Raw genomic sequence first — 21,375 nt, 5'->3', positions numbered from 1 at the left:
TCTCAAGGGCTGCCTATTGGAAGAGGAGAAACGACTGGGGGGAGGCTGAATGGCCGCCTCCATCCCCACCTTCCCGCAAGATACACTCCCCATTCCCAGCACCTCAGACCTGTGTGACCCTCCCTCGAGGCATGAGGATGGACAGATATTTTAAGAAATCTTTTTATTTACAAAGAGAGTGGGGAACAGACACATGGAAGGTGGCATGAAGGATGAGCGGTCAGGAACTGCTTGGCATCCCAGGAGGAAGAAAAAAATCAACCTGGAATCAGGAAGAGGTAAACAATTAGTCCCCAGCGGTGGGTTTTCCCCACATGCAGAATCCGGGGCAGGGTTTACATTGGTGGCCTCCCCTTGAGGTGGTGACACAGTCGGTGCAGAAAAGGAGGGTCCCAGGCACAGAGCAGCTTCCTTCACTGCGTCCTGGCTTCTAGAGTGCAAGGATTTTGTGCCAAGTTAGACCACAAGGAAACTTGCAAGCTTTGCTGTGAGCGAGGTTCCAATCCTCCCTGCTGCTGAGAGGCCATGTGGGCTGCCAACCCTCCACACCAGGGGCAAGAAACATGGCTACAGTTCCGACTTGCACTGCAGACACACGGAAATGCGCTGTGTAAACCAGCGTTGTCCAACCTTGGCAACTTTAAGACCTGTGGACTTCAACTCCCAGAATTCCTCAGCCAGCATGGTTTTCATGACATTTCATGACCCAACTAGGTAACATCATCCATGCTAATGGCTGGCTGGGGAATTCTGGGAATTGAAGTCCATAGGTCTTAAAATTGACGTCCCAGGCATAGACCCTCCCCTCTCGCCCAGATATCCCCTACCCCACCCACCCATCCCCCATTCCCATTTTAGAGGCCACTTCAGCTGCACAAACTAAGGTGACACCTACCTACATTTCTCCGCACTGGGCAATCACCACCGGCAGTTTTGGTTTGTTATTTGGCCCGGTGGGCACATTCTGCAAGAAACAGAAAGCGGGTGAGCAGATATGCAGAATGGGAAAAGAGCAGCAGCAACCTTGCTCAGATAGCCATTGCCAGGATAAAGAGGCTCTCTTGCAGCCTGCTCATAACTTATGTTTGGTACTGAGGTGTTCTTGCAGATGTTTCAGGACCCAACTATATAAACAGAGCAAATCCCATTCCTCACTAGTGCTGATGATGTTACCTAGTTGGGTAATGAAACATCTGGCAGAAAACCACCCAGCTCAAAGGGGACCAAGGACCGTACATTTGGGTTCTCTCACTTTCTCAGACAGAAATAGCCAGAAGAGTGAAAGGCTGAGAGATTCCACCTTTTGGAGGCACGTTGCTCTTCTAAGCTGCCTGGGCAGGATTTGCATCCCGAAAGGCAGGAGAGGAGAGTCTGGGAAGCCTCAGGCTAGAACAATTAAAATAATTTTTTCTCTAGAAAGCAAAACTGCCTAATTTTTATGTGGTTTCTTGGATGGCAGAGTGTCATCGCAAACCCAGAGACAAGCACGACTTACTTCAATTTTCCTCATGACCAGAAGCCCATCGATTATTTTACCTGCCAGGTGAAAAAAGAACAATCTTAATGCTCCAAGCGTTTCTGAATTCCTTAGCCAAGGAAGAGCCATGCTGGTGTGATTTTTAACCTTTGGAGAGGGGAACGAGAAGGAAGCAAGAGGGGCTGGGGGGGGGGGGCAGGGAGTCCAACCTTGGCAACTTTAAGACTTGTGGGCTTCGACTCCCAGAGTTCCCCATGCTGCTCTCTTAACCCGGTGGGGGTCCTGAGGCAGCGGGGGGGGGGAACCTAGAGACAAGAGTGCAAAGCATTTCAGAAAGCCCAAATAATGGGAACTTCCCAGGGCAGATCTGCCACAAATTTGGGGCGAGGGCAAGGATCAGGAGAGGAACATCCAAGCTAACGGAGGCAGGGTGCACCCGGGCCCCGGCCTCCACCCGGCCAGTGATGACTCACCAAAAACCACGTGTTTCCCATCGAGCCAGTCGCACTTGGAGCAGGTGATGAAGAACTGGCAGCCATTGGTGCTGGGACCGCTGTTGGCCTGCGGGGAAAGGGGCAGGCGAGGAGAATGACCTCCTGTGTGGTCAGGCCCTCCCCATTCATTCCAGGCTCTGCAGCCTGGGGGAGAAAATTTCAGAGTGCCTCCATTTGGAGGACATCCAATTCAACATTACATTGGGCGATATGCAAGACTTGCGCATTGAGATGTGGTAGTCTTCCTGCTGGGCAGCCCGATCAAGGACCCCCCCCCCAAGTCTGGCACCTGGCCACTGTTTGTCTGCCAAAACTCAGCAAGGCTGAAGCAGCAACTCCTATAAATAGTGACCGCTGCCAGCCGGATCAAAACGGTTACAGGAAGAGGGGCTGAGGTTTAACCCTTTCCTCCCAGGCAACAATCCAGATGAGAAACTGGAAACTCAGAAGGTCTCCCCCCCCCCCAGGAGAAGGGCTGGGCACCGGAGGAAAGGGAGCGCTCTCAATCTCCGCTCTTCCTGATGCTGGGACCTGGGTGGGCACCTTCCGAAGATGCCTGGGGGCTACAGGGAAAAAGAAGGGAACGGATCAGGAACATTCCCCCTCCCCCCATCGCCCCCAAACTACGAATCCTGTCTTCGGGCTGCAGGAGTTACTGAAGGGATCTGTGAGGAAGGTTCAGATCCAACTTCAGGCTGTTCTTTACCATGGAGAGCAAGCCGGGCGCTGAGTGTTTCAGTTTGAAGTTCTCATCGGCAAAAGGTCCCCGATAAATGCTGGCCACTCCAGTGCCATCTCCCTATGGAGAGAGAAGACCAAGGAGAGAGGGAGGGAGGGGAAAGATATGGATGGATGGATGGAAGGATGGAAGGAAGGATGGAAAAGGGAAGGGGGGATGAATGGAAGGGAAGGCAGGAAGAGATGGAGAGAAGAGGGGAGGAAGGCCTCATGAGCCATGGGGTAATTCCCTTGGCAAACAGATACAAAACCGCTTATCCGGAATGAGCCTCCTCTAATAATTGTTTTTTTTAAAAAAAGTCTAAGTGCACAAGTACCTCCGCAATCACTCCTTCCTTAACCCTTTAATATGCTGCATTACAAATTAGCATCCCCCCCCCCAAAGGCATTTCCTTCCCTGCAAGCTTGCCAACAAAACCTCAGAGTGAGCGAGTTCAGTTTGTAGCCCTCTTTGCTTCTGTGATGTGGAAGTTAAACAGAATCAAGGAAAGGAGAAGTTTAGAGGAACCACTTCCTTCCAGCAAATGTTAGCCTGTTTTCTAGAAAACATTTAAGTTTTCCTGAGAAATTTAGCTCGAGTTTCTGAATAAGGTTGCCAGCCTCCAAGTCCAGCTCCTCGGTGGGGTAACTTCCAATCTTATCTGCACCAATTCCAAGTCAAATGCCCACTTTCCCTTCCGTAAAAGAGCTTTGAGGTACCTACATTTACAAAATCGCCTCCTTGGATCATGAAATCCTTTATAACCCTTGAAAAGGAAAAAAGAAATATTAGGAGGTCAAGGTATCCAACAGCTAAACACCAACCTGGGAAGCTCACAAATGGGCTGTAAATGTCTGGAACAGGATTCTGGATGGCTTGCAAAATAGTGCCTCAAGGGACTCGGTTTTAAATAATACACAGTTTAACTTAAAGGCCACACAACAAGATTGGAGTGGCTGACAGGTTTAGAATGCAATTCACTCATTTGAAGCACCCTCTCCAAATGTGGGAGTCCATCAGCCCCAGATGTGGGGAGCTGGAGGGGTGAAAAAAATTAGCCTGCCAGAGCCCAAAACCCGACGTACCTGTGAAAAGTGCTGCCTTTGTAACCGATAGGAACACCATCTTTCCTGGGAGAGAAAAAAGCAAACAGTCAGAAATTGCCAGATGCCACAATAGCCAGTGACCAAGATTGCTCTGGGGCCAAAGAAGCAACACCCCCAACTCACAACCTGTCACTTCTCACTGTTTTGTTCTGATCTAGAATTTCCTAAGATGGAAGGACAAACGACAGAGAGGGGCCGCAATTCTCTTCACAAGCCTGTTATTATTTTTATTTATCCCTCTTATGTTTTTACTTCCACCTTTTATTGGCTGTATACTTTCATATTATTATAATTATATTCTGTTGTTTGGCAAGTACACTGAGTGCTTCCATACCCGAGGACTAATTCCCTGTGTATCTAACCGCACTTGGCTAAATAAACACATAAAGCCTAAAATATAAAGTTAGGGATTGTTCTCCTCTTCCTGTGCTGCCACTTTTCCAGCTCGATCAAATCAATCAATTTTTATTTTTACGTTTGGCAGGATCAACGGGATCGATCTACCCACCTGAATTCACCTGTGCAAAATTGCCTGGAAAGAAGGAAGAAAAAGGCTGCATGTTAAACTGGGTGATTCAGAGGGAGAGGCTCAAATTCAGCAAAGAAAGCCCCTCCATCACTGGGGGGGGGGAGAAGAGGGGAGAGAGGACAGGCGGATCGAAGCTGCATGTTCTATACAAGCAGTCCTCGACTTACGGCCACAATTCAGCGAGCCAGTCATGAGTTTAGAGCAGGGTCTTCAAGCTTGGCCCTTTTATGACTTGTGGGCTTCAACTCCCAGAATTCCTCAGCCATTTTGGGAGTTGAAGTCCACAAGTCATAAAAGGGCCAAGTCTGAAGACCCCTGGTTTAGAGGTTGTAGAGAGGGAAGGGCTGCCCCCTACACCGCCAGGGAAGGGCTTGGGAATCTCTCCCCAACAAGCTTTCCTTTTTCTCCCTGCGCTCATCATCCCCAGCCAGCTGGCAAAGCGGCAGCGCTCTAGGCCGGGCCGCTCTGTGGCGCGCGGCCGCTCTGGCCTCCCGCCTCCATGGCCCCCGCCTTCCCGCCAGCCTCGGGCTCACCTGAAGTTCTCGGCCGTCTTGGGCACCACGTCGGCGAAGAGCTCCACTTTCATGCGGCCCACCTCCTGCGGAGGGATAGAGGCGTCAGAGGCCGAAGCCGGGCTTTCCGCAAGCCACTCCTCCCGGCCCCGCTCCCTCCGCCCGAGGCCTACCTGCCCGCCGATGGTGACATCGAAGAAGACCACGGGGTTGTTGGGATTGGAAGCCAGCACCGCCATGGCGACCACCTTTGGCCCGGAAGCGGAAGGGCGGCCCCCTTTGGGGCCTAGCGCGGCGTGAAGCGCTCACTTCCGGGCGCGTCAAGAGCCAAACCGAAGCCGTTAAACCGGGCTGACGTTTTTATTTTAACGTTTGATCGACATTAACAAATATCTTGGGCGCCGCGCTCCGGTTCTGACGAAGGAATCTCACCATTGATGGGCCAACGGGCAGCGTGTCACGAGCCTAGTTCAAGCCCCATGCTGTTCCCGTCCCACCGGAAGCTCCCGCCTCTTCCGATCCTTTGGAACGCTATCCCGGTCGCTGGGAACCCGAAGTGTCGCTGCGTGGGCGCGCCTGTCGGTTCACATCCTGAGCTCAATGCAGCCACCTATTCGCTGGGCTTCATGGACGCTGTGCAGGATGTTTCCTTTCGCAAAATTTTATTTATTTATTTATTTTAAAAAGGCTACGATGGCCACCATTTCCCAATAAGAATTATATTTTAAGCCTCACTCAAGAAGAGATGGTCTCTGAAGGATTTCTTCCTTCCTCCTTTTCCTTCCTTCCTCTCTCCCTTTTTACCTTCCCTTCTTCCTTCCTTCTTTCTCCTCCCTCCCTCCCTTCCTTCCCTCCTTCCTTTTTCTTCCCTTTTTTCTGCCTCTTTTCTTCCCTCCCTCCCTCCCCAAAAAACACTCCGGGACACAAACTATGCTCAGAGCTCCAGAGTTGTAGAAACAAATTATTGTTCCAAAAATACATTTGACATTTCCCCCCTTCTTCAGGCGATGGGCGTGTCTGAAAAGGCATTCCGGTCTGTGGTTTTAAAAAAGCTCCCCCCCCCCCGGCCTCCACCGACAGGCAGGAGGTGCCTTGGGCGCTCTGGGCTCTCCCACCCGACCTCAGCAGGCGGGCTGGCCGGGCTCATCCTGGCGGAGGTCGTCCAGGTTTCTGGAGACGCCCAGGCAGCCCATCCGGGAGCTCTGGAAGGCCAGAGGGGAGAGCAGGGCCTTCTGCCCGGGCTCGGCCGGCTGCCCGCCCTTGATGGCTTGGCGAAGGCTGCTGGCGTCCGAAAGCCTGGTGACCGAGAAGCTGAAAGGGAAAGGGCGGACTTCAGCCTTCAGGGCGGCGAGTCGGCGGACCTCTCAAGCTTTAGTGAGGGTAGAAGCAGCCATAAAACGGCCCTTCCTGCTCTTCCAAGGTAGACTGCTCCCCAAGAGAGAGGCTCCACTTAGCTTACTGGGTCCCCTTGAACAGTCGTGGTCCAGGTAGCCCCCGTTAGAGCTGCTCCAATATGCTCCCCGCAAGCCATCTAGACTCCATCCCAACTGAAAGAGGATTTCAGAAACACCAAGGGGGCCGCCCCTCACCCTGCTCACCAGGCACACCTCGAGGGGCCGCCGGGGGCCCCCATGGTCTCAAGGCCGGCAGGAGGGACCCCGGCAGAGGCCCTCTCCTTCCCCAGATCCATTTCTCCGGCCCCTCCCCGCACAGCGGCCTCCCCTTCCGCCCACCGTCCCAATGATTCGCTCTCCTGGGGTGTCGGATTTGAGGGCTCTGCTTTTATTCCTCTGCTTCCTGCCTTGCGTGGCCTGAAGAAGGCAGAAGCGTGGAAGGGGGAGAACCTCCAGGGGGAAGCGGAGGCTCCGGGGAGGCCACGGTGACGCCAACCTGGCTGCTGCGGGGAAGGGAGCGCCCAGTGTCGGTGTCCCCGCGATGGTCTGATCCCGGCTGGGCCTGCCACCTCACAGACACACCGGCCTGGCGCCGTACCTGAACCCGGGGAAGGGCAGGAGCTTCCTCTGCAGTGGACATTCAGGGAAGCCGAGGCTCTTCAGCTCCTGCAGAAAGAAGGGTGCGAGATTTAAAAAACACTCACAGCCACACCCGGAAGACGGTCAGCAAGTCCTGCGGAGGGGGCCTGGTCTAGCCTGGAGACATCCAATCCCTTTCCGGGTGCGGATTGAAATCTCTTGCGCTGGCATCTGCTCTTGGGATTTCTTTGTGGTCTCCCAACCCAGGAGCAGCCAGGTCCGGGCCTGCTTAGCCTCAGAGAGGGGTAGCCACAGGGGCTGCCAACCTGTCACCTGCGCAGGTGAGCGGCCCCACTGAGGGCCTGTCAGTGGGGGCTCGGCTAAGGCTCCTGCTGGCCGTCCTGCCTTGACCGAGGAGACGGGAGGGGAGGCGGGGGCCGGGTCAGCTCACCTGCAGGCTGTGGACATGGATGGTGCGCAGGGCTCGCTCCAGGATCCCGACCTGCAGGCTCAGCTGGAGGGTCCGGTCCTGCAGCTGCTTGTTCTCCCCCTCCAAAAGCTGGACTCTGGGAAAGAGAGAGAGAGGGGCCTTGGGATGGGGCTCCCCCCAAAAAACTCCCTCCCTATCCCTTCCCTTCCCCGTGCGCTTGGGCCCCCTCCCGCCTGGCATCTCCCACCTGTTCTGGAGGGCGCAGAGGGCCTGGCCGTCGCTCTGCTTGGCCTCCTCCAGGCCGTGCAGCTGCTCCAGGATCTTCCGCTTCTCTCTGAACAGGCCCTCGTTCTCGCTGGTCACCCGCCGGATCAGCAGCTGGTCCTGGGTGCAAAGGCCGGCATCCCCGTTCGCCTGCGCTCCCCCCCGGCCTGGCTCGAGAGGAGGCCGCACTGCAGAGAGGGCCCCCTGGGGGGGGGCTGAGGCGGGGGGGGGCAGCTCCCGCAGGCGAGGCTTAAGGCAGCCTAGCTCGGATTGCCTGGCTCGGCCCAGGGCTGCTCTACCTTTTCAGCCTGGCTCTTGGAGAGGCGGACCTCGTTCTCCAGGTTCCGGATGCGAGTGTCGCGCAGCTTCACCTCGCCGAGCAGCGTCTCCTTCGCCTGGCGCAGTCGGGCTTTGTGCCGGAGGCGCCGCTCGCTCTCTTTCCTGGGGAGGCCAAGCGGTGGGGCTCCGGCTCGTCGGGGCCCCGGCCCTGGCGGAGGAGCCAGGCAGCCGCCCGGCCGGCCGGGCGAGCGGAGGGAGGCTCACCTGAGGGAGACGTCCACCTGCTTCAGGATCTGCCTCTGCTCCTCACACAGCGTCTCCTTCTCCTGCCGCAGGGCCGCGAGCTGCTCCGACAGGCGCTGGCTGCGACTCTGACAGCGCAGGTGCTGGAGGGAGAGGATGGGGGGGGGCTCAGTGAAGGGAGGAAAAGAGAAAGGGAGAGGAAGGAAGGAAGGATAAAGAGAGGGAAGGGGAAGAGAAGGGGAGGGAGGGCTGCTGACCTCCTGGGCGAGGGCCCTCCTCTCGTCCTCCAGGGTCCGCAGCTGCCCCTCCTGCTGCTGGGCCTGGGCCTGGCGGTCAGCCAAGGCCTGGAGCAGCCCGGCCTCCGTCTCCCGCCAGAGCCTCAGCCGCTGCTGTTGCTGCTCCTCCTGCTGCTGCTCCAGCGCCTTCCTGCGAGAGGCAAGCCAGCCCACCTGAGTGCAAGGGGCTGAGCCCCTCCCCTCTGCCCAGACCCCTCCCACAGGGGGCTTCCTCCTACCGCCTCTTCTGTTCCTCTTGCAGGGACCGCCGGGCATCGGCCTCCTTCGCTCTGGCCTCCCTCGCCTCCTCCTCCAGCTGCCTCCGCCCCAGGGCGGCCTGGCCCTCCTGCAGCTGCCGGGCCTCCTGCAGCCTCTGCTCCAGTTCCCCCGCCTGGGAAGGACCAGAAGCACAGGGATGGCTTCACTGAAGGGCAGGCGGCCCCAGTCCCGGATGGGGAAGGCGGAAGCCCCTCACTCAAGGGTAAGAAGCCCCAGGAGAGCAATCCGCCCTCTCGGGGAAGAGAGGGAACCCAGCGGGCCCCCAGCAGAGGGGGAGAGTCCAGCTGCAGCCCCTGACTGGCCTGGGAAAACTGACCCGCTTCTCGGCCTGGGCTGCTCGCTGGCCCTCCTGGCTCAGCTGCTCCTGCAGCCGGCTCTGCTGCTTCACGGTCTGGGACTGCTGCAGCAGCTCCAGCTCCAGCTCCTTCACCTTCTGCTGGCACAGCTCCCCCTGCGAGGCCAGAGCCCTGCAGGCCTTGGAGCTCTCCGACAGCCTCACCTGGGCTTGTCTCAGCTCAGCCTGGACCTGAAGAGAAACGTGGCGGGGGGGCTGTTGGGTTAAGGAGGTGCATTTGCCTCCCCCATTCCCGGGGGGGGGGGTGCAAGCCTTGCACAAGAGGGGCCGTCAATCATTGCCAGGCTGGGAAATGGGCTGAAGTCAAATCCAGGCTGCAGAACTGCCTCAGAGCCACTAGAGGGCAGCAAACCCTAACTCTCCTCCGCCCTCTTGTGGTGAAGGAGAGCACGGCATCCTCTCCAGCAGCAGAATCTGGCAGGATCACAATCAGCTACCCGTTGGAAGGGGGCTCCCGGGCTGCCCAGGCCCAAATCTGGTGGGAGGGAGGGTAAACGGGCTGCCTGCCCCTTCCCCTCAGGTGGTCCCCTTTCTTGCTAGCACCGTGTTTTTCCCAACTGTGCGGACACTTTGAACATGGGTCAGGTTTCCCGTCTCTTCCACTGCAGACGGCCGTGTCGCCCTCCTCAATTCCCGGCATCTTCGGAGAGCTGGGACCTCAATGAGGCCTCACGCCAAATGTTTAAGCTTCGTACAAGTCACCGTCAGCTGCCTTCCGATTCCCGAGCCGCAACTGACAAGGCCGTGCAACGAAACCCCTTCCCCCTGACCCACGAGACGTCCCCCCCACACACCTTCATGTTTTCCTGCTGCAGTTGCAGGTTCTGTAGCCTCAGCTCCAAGCTCCTCTCCTGTTCCAGCCTCAGCTGCTTCTTGACGGAGCCACCGGAGATTGGCACCTGCCAGGGGTCCCCGCGCAGCCCCAGTGGCTCTTCCTGCCGCTGCAGGGCTCCTTTGTGGGGGGATCCCTGCGTGCAGAGGGGAGGGGGTAAAGAAAGCACGGCCTTGCAAGCCCCTTCCCCACGGGTGGACCTGCTCTGTACCTGCTCCGTGTCCCCCCCGGCTCTTCCAAGGGCTGCCCGGGGTGGGCAGGGCTGAGCTGCAGCGTGTCTCTCTCGGTGGGCGCTCAGCTGATGCTGCACCACCAGGATCTCCTTCAGGAAGGGTTCCTCCTCTTCCTGCTTGGTCTGGACTGGCTCCACCACCTCTCCCATCCTGCTGGCTTCTGACAAATGAAGGCTGTGGGTCAAAAGACCGGGGGGGGGGGGAGAGAGGCAAAGATAGGGGGCATCAGGTAAGGAAAGGGGGTCTTGGGTTCTCCTTCCTGCAGCCCCCTTGCAATAGGGCTGGCTGCTAAATAACCACACACAAACCCCGCAGGAGCTGCGTTGGCTGGCCGTCTGCTTTCAGGGCCCGCTCAAGGTGCTGACGGTCACCTCCAAAACCCCGCAGGGCTTGGGACCGGGTTATCTGAAGGATCCTCCCCACTTACACCTACCTGACCCACCAGAGCGGGAAGGCAGGGAGTGTTCTGGGCCCCCCTCCCCTACAGAGGTCCATCTGTTGGGACTCAGGGCCTTTTTGCTGGTGGCCCCCTCCCTGTGGGACATCATCCCCACGGAGATTAAACCGGCCCCCATTCTGACACTCTTTCGCCAGGGCCCGAAGACCTGGGGACCCCCAGAGTGGGTGGGAGCCCATCCAGTGGCTTGATTGAGGGCCGGCTGTCTCCAGGGGGATGGCGGTGCCTGGAATCCTGGGGCCTGTAGTCCCCGCTGCAGCAGCAAACATGGGGGCAGGTTTTAAAATCCCGCCTTCAGGTTTGTGGCAGGAGAGACTACGCAGATGGAGAAAAGGGGGAAGGGGATACAGCCCGTGCCTGGATCCTGGTTCCGTGAGGACGGAGGAAGAGGGGTGCCTGCAGCAGCTCCGCTGTATGGGGCGAGTGGCACCTCCTGGCCCCACCAGGCCAGACGCAACATCAGTGGGTGACATCAGAATGGGGCAGGGTCCCCCCCTCCCCCTCCCCCAGCTCAGGCTTCAGAAATTCACAAGAAAGAGAGGGCAGGGGGCTCGGCTCCCCCTCTCCCCTCTCAGAAACTCCCCAGCCCTGCTCTGCCTGACCCCCCGCAGCTGCGACTGAATCGCTCTGGAGAACCCAAAAGATCCTGGCGCTTCCTGAATCCCCTTTCGGCTGCTAAGTTGGTTTCTGGGCATGTTTTGCCCTTCTCCCTCCGATTCCCCTCTTCCTCGCATGCTCTCCTCTGATCTCTGGCAACTGGGAGTCTTTTCAGGTAGGGAAAGGGTGAAAAATGGAGATACAAATTCCATTTTTACTGCCTGGGCTAAACAGGGGAGGGACGCGGTGTATCCGTCAAGACCCCAAGACAGAGGCAGTCCAACCTGGGCCACTTTGAGTCTTGTGGACTTCAGCTCCCAGGATTCCCCAGCCAGCCTGTCCCAAGACCAACGTTTATATGTCAATACTCTGCATTTCCCCTCTGCAAGAAGTGACATTTTTTTGACTGAGCTCTGGGACTCTTCAGTACAAACACAGATCAATTTCTTTCGAAGTGTTCTGAGGTTCTAATCTAAACACATCCAGCTGTCCAGGGTTCAAATTACCACGCTGCTGCCTCTCCGTCTCCTCCCTGGCTCGGCATCTGAACTTCACAAACCTGCCCCCTCTCTGGAAACTCGGGGCAGGAAAGTCTGCTTGCCAAAAGCCTCTCCTCCTCCTCCTCCTCCTCCCTTGCCTTCAAGATGTGCCGGTTCAGACGCTCGCATTCCTGGGAGAGCTCCGACACCTGCGGATTTTATTTTTTACTCATTGGTGTATTAAATGCATTTATTAAATACACTGACTTAATACATTAATAATATTTTTAATTTATTAAATTAATAATTTTTAATAAATGTATTTCATTTAGATTTAGATTTAAGAAAACATGGAGTGTGCAGGATTGAATTATATTGCCCGTGCTTGCGGCTGAAAAAGACAAATGTGCTGCAAAGACAGAGCAAAGACAGGTGGTGTAATTCAATCCCACACTCTCTTATGTTTGCTTAAACCTAAATTTAATATATGAAATAAATACGTGATCAAAGTTCGGATGCTCGGCCCTGACTCACAGTTACCCCCTCCCCCCCGGGGCCCACCTTGGCTTCCAGCAGCCCGTTCTTCTGCAGCAGCTTCTGGTGGGCCAGGCGCAGAAAGTCCCTCTCTTCTGCAGCTCCCTGGAAGCCCTGCAGCTCGCCGTGGAGACGAAGCAGTTCTGACCGGTAGAGGTGCAGCTCCTGGGTCCACCGGGAGAGATCAAGCAAGAACCAGGAGGAATTTATCCGAACACTACAGGAGTTGCACCGTATGTACTTGGGGTGTCAGTAAAGGAGGATCTTTGTAGCTCAGGGTTGACACGAGGGGTCCCTGTTGCGGTTTTCTTGCAGACGTTTCACCACCCAGCTAGGGAACATCATCAGTGCTGGAACGAACCAAACCCCACTTCCTTCCAGCACTGGTGGCGTTCCCTAGCTGGGTCGTGAAACGTCTGCAAGAAAGCCACCCAGCTGAGAGAGCAACAGGGACCCCTCAAGGAAGGTCCCAAAACGTCAACCAATCCGGGGCTCCCCCCTCCCAAGGGCCGCTGGGAGGATCCAAACGGGAGGCGCCCACTGTGTCCAGGGTCTCCTGGGAAAATCTGGAGGGGGATCTGACCTACGTGCTTAAAGCAGCCTCCAAGGTGACCGGCTGCCTCTCGGCCGGTTCCTGGGCCCCCCAGACAGGCCTGCCTCTCTGCCTCCGGAAAGCAAAGCCCCTCCAGCAGCAGCAGTATATCTGTCGGGAGTTTCTGCTCTCTGGCCTTCCGCCACGCCGAGGCAGCTAGAGGAAATCCAAAGGTCACTTGGGGAGACTGAGGTCAGTCTGGGGTCTCTCAGCCCTGGCAGCGGGAAGAGGTGCGGATTCAACCTCCCATGTTCCCCTGCCAGCCCTGCCTCCCTGCTTACTGACGGAATCGGGATCCAGGGCCGAGACGAGGTTCCCGTCGAGGGACGGTTTCGCCAACGGTTCGACGGGCTGCGTGGCCCTCTCTGCCTGCTGGTCCCCTTTTCCTTGCCAGACCTTGGCTCCTGGCCAGAGAGACTTTTTTTTACAAAAATACAGGTCATCCTTGACTTATGACCTTGTGTTTCTGTTGCTAAGTGAGACAGTTGTTAAGTGAGCTTGAAAAAGGAATCCGGCCAAAGACCTACCGACCGAGTCACGCAGCTTCCCCGGCTCTCCCTCTGATACGTCCGGATCCTCGTTCAACGCCAGGATCTCACCCTGGGCACTGCAAAGTCTGTCTGGGGCTCCACCCGGACCTCGCTCAGCCTCTTCCCGGGCGAGGTTCCCTCCTTCCGGCTCTTCCGAGGGAGGCTGTGGGATGAAGCAGGACTCTCCTCAATGCCCAATCAACAACTGAAAGCGGCACACAACCAGGCACCCCGCAAACGCCACGCCTAGAACAGCCCGGGGCACACCCTCTGGAGAGGCAGAGGTTTCCTGGGTCCGAAAGCTGGGAAGACCGACTGGATCCTGCGACACGTAGATTTCCCTTCATTCCTGGGAATTCTGATCCCATTTGTGGCGGTAAGTCTGTATTTAACTAGCGCAGGGTCTTCAAACTCGGCCCTTTGATGACTTGTGGACTTCGACTCCCAGAATTCCTCAGCCAGGCACGCGTGCCTGGTTGAGGAATTCTGGGAGTCGAAGTCCACAAGTCATCAAAAGGCCGAGTTTGAAGACCCCTGCGCTAGTGGAATCACTTCCTTCTGGACAAAGCAGGAAACCCATCTCTGCCGTCTCAGCTGCCTTAAAGTTTTTCCTCCTCTGTGCCCCCCCCCGACAGAAAAGACCCCGTACTTGCAGGGCAGCCGCGCAGGGTCTCCCCCGGCAGAGGGGGGCTCCCAGCTCCTCTTCCAGCGCTGCCATCCTCTCCAGCAAAGTGCTTCTCTCCACCAGCAAGTAGGCCACCTGCTCGCTGGGGCTGCTGTGGACAATGCTGGTCAAGCCCTCCAGTGCCAGCAGCTCGGCCACCTCCTTATGCTGAGACTCTGGGGAGGAACACAAGGCGGAGCCCTCTCTTGGCACATGGGGGGGCTGCGTGGTGCCCACAGGCGCCTCTTCTGTTGCCCCCCAAGAGTGGAGAGACACCCCAGTGTCCAGCACTGGGTTTAAGATACAGCCTTCTTCTCTGGACCTTATCACACAGTAGCACTGATGATGTTACCTAGTTGGGTAATGAAAACCAGCAAGCTCAGATGTTGTTGTCCTCCTTCCCTTCTCCCCTTCTTTGCTTCCTTCCTTCCCCCCTTCCTCCCTCCCTCCCTCCCTCCTCCTCCTGTTGGACATGAGTGGGGTATCCATCACCGAGGAAGTCTGCACTGTTACATCACAACCCAAACTCCACTTGTGGGCTTGCACCACAATATGATCTGCAAGAACGGGAAGGGCGAGAGGTTGTGTTGCAACATCCCAAAGGAGGCTCAGCCTCCCTGGCAAGGACGATCCCCTCCGGCCTGGAGAATTCTGGAAAGCGCTCAAGGGCGGGTACCGAGTTCCAGTTGCAGCTGGGCAAACCTCGTCCTCAGCTCTTCGTTCTCCCGCTCGTATTCCGCCGCCAGAGCATCCCGGGCCTCCGTCAAGGCCCTGACGTGGTCGACGTAATTCTGCACCTGAAAAGCAGGAGGAGGGGAGCAGGATCAGATTTCCAGACTCCAGAGAGAGAGGCGGTTTTGCCAGCCAAGGAAACAGGCTCTTCTTTCACCACCCTGGCAACCATTTCTCAACCATGGCAGCTTGAAGAAGGGGGGGTGGGGGCTTTGACTCCCAGAATTCCCCAGGACGCAACTTTGAAAAAAAAAAAAAAAACAAGTTTCCAGATTTGGACGGTCACCAGGGGGCACTCTGGCTCTGTTCAACATCCTCTGCCAAAAAATAATAATAAAAAAATCCCTTCACACCCCTTTAGTTCCTCCTACAGATCAGAAATCTGCATAACCAGAAATTCGAGCCTCTCCCCCTCCCTCCGGTGCTGCCAGGGGTCAGTGGTTGGAAGGGGGGGCTCCCTACACAACGACAAGACCCCGAGTTGGAATCTGGTTTATTTCCAAAAGGAGTGGGGGCATATTTCAAAGAGAGGAATTTAAGAGAGCTACCAGGAGCTCCGATTCCAGAAGAGAAAGCTTTAGAGCCCAGACAGCTATTTGCCGGAATAGTCTAGGCAGGTCTCCTGCTTGAGCAGGGGGTTGGACTAGATGGTCTCCAAGGTCCCTTCCAAATCTGTGATTCTGTTAAGGGCTACAGACTAATTCAGAGCATATATTCTTGAACAATTACCTCGGAGGGTGGGATTTTTTGTTACATTTCTAATATTCACTAACATCACCTCCCATAAGTCCCCATGCTGGCTGGGGAATTCTGGGAGATGACCTTCAGAAGCACTGGTCTAGAGTCAGGGGTCTCCGACGTTGGCACCTTGTGGACTTCAACTCCCAGAATTTCTCTCCCTGTAAATCTTGCCTGGCTGAGGAATTCTGGGAGTTGAAGTCCGCAAGTCATCAAAGGGCCAAGTTTGAAGACCCCTGTTGTAAATCTTCAGGAAAAGGTTCTCAAGAACCACCTGAAAACCACTGACAGCATCACTGGCTGAAGAATTCCGGGAGTTGAAGTCCACATGCTTAACGTTGCCAAGGTCGGGGACCCCTGCTTCAGGCCGTCTCACGTCTCCTAAGCCTAGATAGGGCTTTGAGGCTGCCCCGATTCACGGCCTTAAGTCGCAAAAGGGGCTTCTTTGCCAATTTCATCGTCCGAGCGACAACCCCTCAGGCCAACGGGAGATGAGGGCCAAAGCAGAGTGACCCAACTCACCTTCCCACCTTCACAGCCCCAAACACAAACATTGGCAACCAACCAAGAGACACACCCAAGCTAGCATTTTTACCCTACAGACGTCTTGGAGCACCCAGTGGCACAGCCCCCCCCCACGCCATTTTGATCCTTCTCCCCTTCCAATGACCCGAAGTCCGAGAACAAACGAACTATACCCAGATATTGTCCCGGGTTCAAAGCAAGACGAGACGGTTGACGTGGGCTGCCCTTCCGTCTCAGCGGGAGAAAAAGGGACCTTTTGCAAACCAGAGGGTGGGCAGGGGTGGGCCGCCCATCCAGGGGGCGAAGGGCTGGTTCTACCCCCGTCAAGATGACGACAGCCGGGAAAGGAAGCGAATCGTCGGCCAAGCAAGGGAAGCGATCCTTGGCGTGGCCTGCAAGAAGCCTGGAGCTGCTATTGTCTTCAGTGGCTGCTTTGAAGGGTCCGGAGAGGGAAGAAACCCACCCACCGCTCTTCCTATCCCCCCAGATCAGACGGGCATGAATGGGCAGGAAGCACCGCTCTGCGGAGGTCACCTCCTTCAAGGCACTTTCCAGCGGAAGGTCCCCTGCGGGCGAGCACATCCCCAAGACGCTGGAATACCAGGAAGACCTGAAGTCCCAAAGAATGGACACTCTCGGGTCCAAGAAAAGCAGGAAACGGGACAAAAACACACTGCCAGGTTGGTGTCCCAGACTCAAAGGAGAGCATGCCGGTCCGAGGCTGAACTGGGGCATCGGCCGCTCCCAGTGGTGTGACGCACGGCTGACACAAATTGCTGGCTTCCCCAACAGTTAACCCGTGGAACGGACGTTGTCTCCAGAAGTTGTGGGTGCTCCATGGCTGGAGGTCTTCAAGAAGTTCTCCTGCTCAAACAGTTGGGGCTGGACTAGATGACCTCCAAGGTCCCTTCCAACTCTGTTTTTCTGTTATAATGACATGGCCGTTCCCAAGAAGCCCACTTCGGCCTGATTCAGAAGCCAGCCACTAACGAACCGCACACCTTTTAGGAGGGCAATTGGACATTTTCCCAAGTTTTCACCCGTCCCTGGAATCGTCCCAGAGGGGTCCCTCTGGGTGAAAATGGGGTCCCACCTCCCTCATCTCCTCCTCCAGCTGCTGACGGAGAGATGGCTCAGAGGCAAAGTGCAGTTCCTCCTGGCCGGGCAGGAAACAGGGCCACGGGTGGGCTAGGTGGGTCTCCGAGGGGGTGCCGGCAGCGTCTCCTCCTCCTTCAGCCTCCCCCAGCTGCAGGAAGAGAGAAAAGCGTCAGAAGTCCAAGTCAGCTCCCCTTCTGCAAGGAGGCCAGCGTGGCTAAACAGCTGGGCAACAAGCCTTGGCACTGTTATGGCCAGGGCAAACCAGGGTTTGAACCAACCCCGGTTTGGCACTCCGGAAGCTATGTCTTCTTGGCTCCCTGGCCAGGATTTGCTTTTCCTCTGGTCACTCTTGCAAATGCCCTTTTTTGGCGTTGATTTTGGGCTGGATCCTCGGCTGAGTTTGGATTTGGGGTTTAAAGTCCTGTTGGCCACCCCGGAGCTGCCTTGGCCAGATGGGCAGCGACCAAAATCGAATCTCAGGGAGTTCTATGCAAATAGGTCCCCATCGTCCCTAGCCAGCAAAGGCTGGGGAGGATGGAAGTTGGAATCCAATGCATTGAGAAATCCATCCACCTACCTATTCACACATATATTTTATACACAGAGACACAAATAGGTATATAGATGCACACATACAGACCAACCTATGGAGAGATTTTTTTTATTTATTTAGCCACCCTTTTTGCAGTGGTATCAGCGGCATATAAATTTAATACATTTTGCATGCCTTCCAAATGTTTGCTTTTTAATTTAGCTATTGCCCCGTTTTGTGTTTATATGCATGCGTGTGTATGTTTGTATACACACATGCAAACACACACATTTATGCAAGTTCCCTTTATATTTTCTTTTTTTAAAAAAATTGCTCTCCTTGCCCAGAGTCGTCTTTGCAATGTGGGAGTCCACATAACTGGAATAAAATTAATGAATCAATAAATATTTATAGCCATATTTATAAAAAAAAAAGAAAAACCGGTGGCGAGTCCGTTCAACCACAGCACCTTTGAGCGGAGCCTCCCCACCACAGCACCTTTGAGCGGAGCCTCCCCGGGCAGGAGCAGTCTACCCTCCCCAGCTCCCTCCACCACCAGCCAGGTTGCATCCCAGCCTTGGCCGCCGCCGCCCTGCCTGGCCCCCATGCTGACTCACCAGCCGGCCTCCCTCCATGAGGTCCCGCCTGCACCACCCGAGCCGGGCGGGAGCGCAGCCGGCAAACTAGGCCGCGAAACCATGGCAACGCGCGACCTAGGCGTGCGGAGACGCCACTGGAAGCCCTAGCAGCTAGCCACGCCCCCTTAAAGAAACCGCTTCCCATTTCTTCCCGTTAGCCAACCGCGCTTTCAATTGTTTCCAGAGTTGGAAGGGTCCTCAGAGGTCTTCTAGTCCAACCCCTTGCTCTATTTCAGATAGGTGGCTGGGTGCAGTCAAAGAATCATGTTTTCCTTAGCATGATCTAAGCCAAAGACACACAAGGCAAGCTAGAACAAAGCACACAATTTCTTAAGTCCAGTGTCCGAATATTTTTTTATTATTCTGAACCTGTGGAGTGTCTTCTCTTTTTGTACAATTCCTCAAGTATCAGATTCCTTTTTCTGGTGAATTTTAAAACACGATCCACGAAATGTGACAGTTATTCAGTTTGCAAACACAGGGCAACCGATTTTACTGCTGGGTCCGTGTAACAAATAAAACAGTTAACATGGCTTAATTAGCCTGGGATGTGTCATGAAAGCATCGCCAGCAAACCATTTTAAGCAAGGCAAAGCTGAGCAGGTTGTGTGAACGCAGTACAGGAAGTCCTCGGCTCACGACCACAAGTGGTATCAGAACTTCCATCACTAAGCAATACAATCATTAAGTGAGCAGCGCCTGATTTTTATGACCTTTTTGCAATGGTCATTAAGCAAATCAGCTTCCCCCATTGATTCTGTTTGTCAAAAGCTCATTGGGAAAGTCGCAAATGGTGATCACGTGACTCTGGGATGCTGCAACATTCATAAATACATGCCAGTTGCCAAGCGCCTGAATATTACCAGTAACTGTGGAGACCAGTTGTAAATCACTTTTTTCCAGCATTATCATAACTTTGAACAATTAAACAAATGGTCGCAAGTGGAGGACTACTTGTATAAAATTCACATTTCCCAAGGCATCAAGGTGATGGAAGATTTTAGCCATTCGAGTTTTTTCTTGCAGAACAGGAAAACATAAACTTCAAAAAAGGTCATATGGACACATCTTGGAAGAAAAAGACAACATTGGAACATTTCTGGCCCACGAAACTCCAACTGATCTATTATTTGACCAGTTTAATAATTTTAGGATGCCCAAAGTCAGCAAGTCACATACTGGCCTAGAGACTCTCATTATTTTGTGCAAACTGGCATAATTCAAGATGGAATAAGATTCAGAAATTGACTAGAACGCTTTTTAAATTTTCCTGAGTGATTTTTACCAAGGCAGCAGGAAAAAAAAAAATAATCAGAGAGGTTTTTGTCTGCCTGGCCACCAAAACGCCAACCCGTGATTGTACCAATAATACACCAGAACGAGTCACAGCTTGGAATGTTCCTGTTCTTTAAACCTTCCCACCAACAAGCAGCAAACGGGTCTGAAGACGTGCAAAGGAACCATGAAGCTGTGTCAGATTTCGCCTCCTTGACCCAAGTTAAAGAGGTCTCTGTTAACAGCTAATAGAAGCTTTCCAGTTTCTCCAGCTTCACCACCACCAGCTCCTAGCGGTTCTTAAATTTATAGTTGAGAAAGAATTTTATCCACTGGCAATTATTTTTCCACAAAGGCTCTGTGTTGGGATACCAGGTGGCTGACAATCTTTTCCTCAATCTCTACACCTCGGGCAATTTCCTCCTCCAAAAGGGACAACGGGGTTTCTGAATCCTTAGTGACCACGATCACTGAGGTTCTTCGCGAATCCAGGGCGTTGGCGATGACCACCTGGTGATTGTATTTCGCTAGGGCCTGCCTGGCTTTCTCAACCAGGATCAACGGATCCGTTTCCAACTTGAAGGAAATCACGAATGCCTCAGGGGCCCATTCTTTAACCAGCGGAGACAGCATTTTGGGTACCATCTTCATGATTATCTGCAACAAGGGAAGCAGAGAGAACTTAGCAAAAGGCAGAAATTTCCTGACACGAGGACAATTCACCAGTGGAACAACCTGCGTGCAGAAGTTGTGGGTGCTCCATCACTGGGAGCTTTCAAGAAGAGACTGGAGAACCATTTGTCTGGACTAGAAGACCTCCAAGGCAGGTCCTTTCCAACTGTTATTCTGGTGTCACCTGCTTTGGCCCCTCTTTCTAGCTCTCTCAGCCTCCCCCTTTCTCCTCCCAAAATTCTTCCCCTTCTCTGATCTGTCATCCTTATGAAAGGGCATCCCAACTATCTCCTCTTACCTGAAGGGGCCCGTCAGACGATTGGATTTTATGTTCAGGCATCTCTGAAGGGGGGATGTAGAAATCTGACACAGCTGCTGCTAAATAGAACATGGCGCTGGAACCTGATGGGGCAGAAAGAGTGAAAGAGTAAGTGAGAGAGAATCTGCATCTATTGAACTTACTGTCATAGCATGCTTGCACCCAGAGTTTGCATGCATTGCACGGGCTGTACTTGCAACTAGTGCAAGAGCAAATGTTGGCATATGCTGTGTTACATTGCACCGGTGTGTTTGGGCATGCCTGGCTCGTACTCCCTCTTTTCCCGCCCTGCCTTTGCACGGGTTGCACAGAGAGGCCCTTGGCGCGTCTCCTCCCTCCCTCCCGGGCACCCAGCGGGCCCTCACCGAGCGGGGCGAGGGCGCGGGCGGCGGCGCGCAGCAGGGCCAGGTACTCGGCCAACCCGGCGAACTCCAGCGCCAGGAAGGCTCCGTCGTCCCGGGCCCGGCCGTAGGCGCGCAGGGCGGGCAGCAGGGCCGGGAGAGCCCCGTCGCGCACGCGCACCGCCCCGTCCTCCTCATGCACGCGCAGCAGGTCCAGCAAGGCCGGGCCCGGAGGCGGCAGGGCGCGCGCCCAGGGAAAAACCGAGCGCGTCCGGTGCAGGAAGCAGACCCCGTAGCCGGCGGCCGCCAGACGCTCCGCCGAGGCCGCCCCGCGCCGCCCGCTGCTGAAGTTCTCCAGGAAGCGGACCGCGCGGGTCTCCAGCGGCACCTGAGTCCCCCCGGACGTCACCAGCGCCACGCGGCGCCCGCGCGCCCGCTGCACCTCCGCCCAGGCCCGCACGCGACGCTCCGCCTCGGCCGCCGCCGCCGCCTCCCGCTCCGAGGAGGCCACCATCGTCCCGGGAGCCGCCATTGCTGCTGCCCCGCCTCCCGCGCCTGCGCACAACGCCTGTCCCCACGGCTTAGTCAGAACGGCTTTCCGTGAACCACAACCGGAAGAGGAGGGCCTTTCCGCTGCATGTGCCGCTGCCTGT

General features: G+C 55.4%; 3 protein-coding genes and 1 long non-coding RNA gene across 19 annotated transcripts; 1 reads left to right on the top strand and 3 right to left on the bottom strand.

The window, feature by feature from the left end:
• Positions 1 to 148: 148 nt before the first annotated feature.
• On the bottom strand, positions 149 to 5,403 carry PPIH (peptidylprolyl isomerase H). 5 transcript variants are annotated; one of them, XM_039367462.1, is made up of 10 exons: positions 5,269 to 5,403; positions 4,858 to 4,922; positions 4,304 to 4,327; positions 3,775 to 3,819; positions 3,413 to 3,455; positions 2,678 to 2,770; positions 1,951 to 2,038; positions 1,496 to 1,536; positions 896 to 964; positions 149 to 262 (listed from the first exon to the last, which is right to left on the bottom strand). In XM_039367462.1, exons 1-9 carry the CDS (start codon positions 5,269 to 5,271, stop codon positions 896 to 898), a joined length of 471 nt encoding a protein of 156 aa, XP_039223396.1. In that variant the 5' UTR covers positions 5,272 to 5,403; the 3' UTR covers positions 149 to 262. The 5 variants fall into 5 exon arrangements, with proteins under 5 accessions (XP_039223396.1, XP_039223392.1, XP_039223394.1 ...); XM_039367458.1 differs by lacking the exon at positions 5,269 to 5,403 and adding an exon at positions 5,010 to 5,256; XM_039367460.1 differs by lacking the exons at positions 149 to 262; positions 5,269 to 5,403 and adding exons at positions 269 to 585; positions 5,010 to 5,257.
• Positions 5,352 to 18,323, bottom strand: CCDC30 (coiled-coil domain containing 30). Of its 10 annotated transcripts, XM_039367430.1 has the most exons (20): positions 18,095 to 18,323; positions 16,941 to 17,093; positions 14,529 to 14,649; positions 13,838 to 14,028; positions 13,186 to 13,351; positions 12,940 to 13,062; positions 12,654 to 12,814; positions 12,094 to 12,231; positions 11,560 to 11,741; positions 9,978 to 10,173; positions 9,729 to 9,902; positions 8,896 to 9,105; positions 8,540 to 8,691; positions 8,283 to 8,451; positions 8,047 to 8,168; positions 7,803 to 7,944; positions 7,487 to 7,623; positions 7,261 to 7,375; positions 6,829 to 6,896; positions 5,719 to 6,147 (listed from the first exon to the last, which is right to left on the bottom strand). In XM_039367430.1, exons 1-20 carry the CDS (start codon positions 18,110 to 18,112, stop codon positions 5,958 to 5,960), a joined length of 2,928 nt encoding a protein of 975 aa, XP_039223364.1. In that variant the 5' UTR covers positions 18,113 to 18,323; the 3' UTR covers positions 5,719 to 5,957. The 10 variants fall into 10 exon arrangements, 9 of the variants coding, with proteins under 9 accessions (XP_039223367.1, XP_039223364.1, XP_039223368.1 ...); XM_039367433.1 differs by lacking the exons at positions 5,719 to 6,147; positions 18,095 to 18,323 and adding an exon at positions 5,352 to 5,485 and having other exon boundaries at positions 16,382 to 17,083; XM_039367434.1 differs by lacking the exon at positions 16,941 to 17,093 and having other exon boundaries at positions 18,095 to 18,127.
• On the top strand, positions 8,644 to 13,060 carry LOC120319098. Its single transcript, XR_005559680.1, has 3 exons — positions 8,644 to 8,781; positions 12,168 to 12,299; positions 12,922 to 13,060. It is a non-coding gene; the product is annotated as an uncharacterized LOC120319098 (long non-coding RNA).
• Positions 18,324 to 18,450: 127 nt separating the features above from the next.
• On the bottom strand, positions 18,451 to 21,309 carry PPCS (phosphopantothenoylcysteine synthetase). 3 transcript variants are annotated; one of them, XM_039367453.1, is made up of 3 exons: positions 20,747 to 21,309; positions 20,361 to 20,464; positions 18,451 to 20,047 (listed from the first exon to the last, which is right to left on the bottom strand). In XM_039367453.1, the coding sequence occupies exons 1-3, from the start codon at positions 21,252 to 21,254 to the stop codon at positions 19,730 to 19,732; spliced, it is 930 nt and encodes a 309-aa protein (XP_039223387.1). In that variant the 5' UTR covers positions 21,255 to 21,309; the 3' UTR covers positions 18,451 to 19,729. The 3 variants fall into 3 exon arrangements, with proteins under 3 accessions (XP_039223387.1, XP_039223389.1, XP_039223388.1); XM_039367455.1 differs by having other exon boundaries at positions 21,165 to 21,285; XM_039367454.1 differs by having other exon boundaries at positions 21,111 to 21,241.
• Positions 21,310 to 21,375: the final 66 nt, after the last annotated feature.

Source organism: Crotalus tigris, unplaced genomic scaffold (genome assembly GCF_016545835.1).
Source record: "Crotalus tigris isolate CLP2741 ecotype Arizona unplaced genomic scaffold, ASM1654583v1 scf7180000020588.15403103151:6194809, whole genome shotgun sequence".
NCBI lineage: Eukaryota > Metazoa > Chordata > Lepidosauria > Squamata > Viperidae > Crotalus > Crotalus tigris.
The sequence above is the reverse complement of the archived record's forward strand: the minus strand, read 5'-3'. Positions and strand labels throughout refer to the sequence as shown.

Bases quoted from the DNA above. Each gene is read 5' to 3' on its own strand.
- PPIH (XM_039367460.1), bottom strand. From the start codon at position 5,075: ATGGCGGTGCTGGCTTCCAATCCCAACAACCCCGTGGTCTTCTTCGAT. The intron at 3,820-4,303 runs GTGGGTAGATCG...TTTCTCTCCCAG, and splicing joins TTTTGCACAGGTGAATTCAG to GAAAGATGGTGTTCCTATCG. The intron at 2,039-2,677 runs GTAAAGAACAGC...CTTTCCCCGCAG, and splicing joins CGCCCGGCTTGCTCTCCATG to GCCAACAGCGGTCCCAGCAC.
- CCDC30 (XM_039367429.1), bottom strand. From the start codon at position 16,582: ATGCCCCAGTTCAGCCTCGGACCGGCATGCTCTCCTTTGAGTCTGGGA. The intron at 14,650-16,381 runs GTGACCTCCGCA...CCTGCTTTTCAG, and splicing joins TGGAAAGTGCCTTGAAGGAG to GTGCAGAATTACGTCGACCA. The intron at 9,903-9,977 runs GTACAGAGCAGG...CTCTGCACGCAG, and splicing joins CCGGGGGGGACACGGAGCAG to GGATCCCCCCACAAAGGAGC.
- PPCS (XM_039367453.1), bottom strand. From the start codon at position 21,254: ATGGCGGCTCCCGGGACGATGGTGGCCTCCTCGGAGCGGGAGGCGGCG. The intron at 20,465-20,746 runs GTGAGGGCCCGC...CTGCCCCATCAG, and splicing joins CCGCGCCCTCGCCCCGCTCG to GTTCCAGCGCCATGTTCTAT. The intron at 20,048-20,360 runs GTAAGAGGAGAT...CCCTTGTTGCAG, and splicing joins CGTCTGACGGGCCCCTTCAG to ATAATCATGAAGATGGTACC.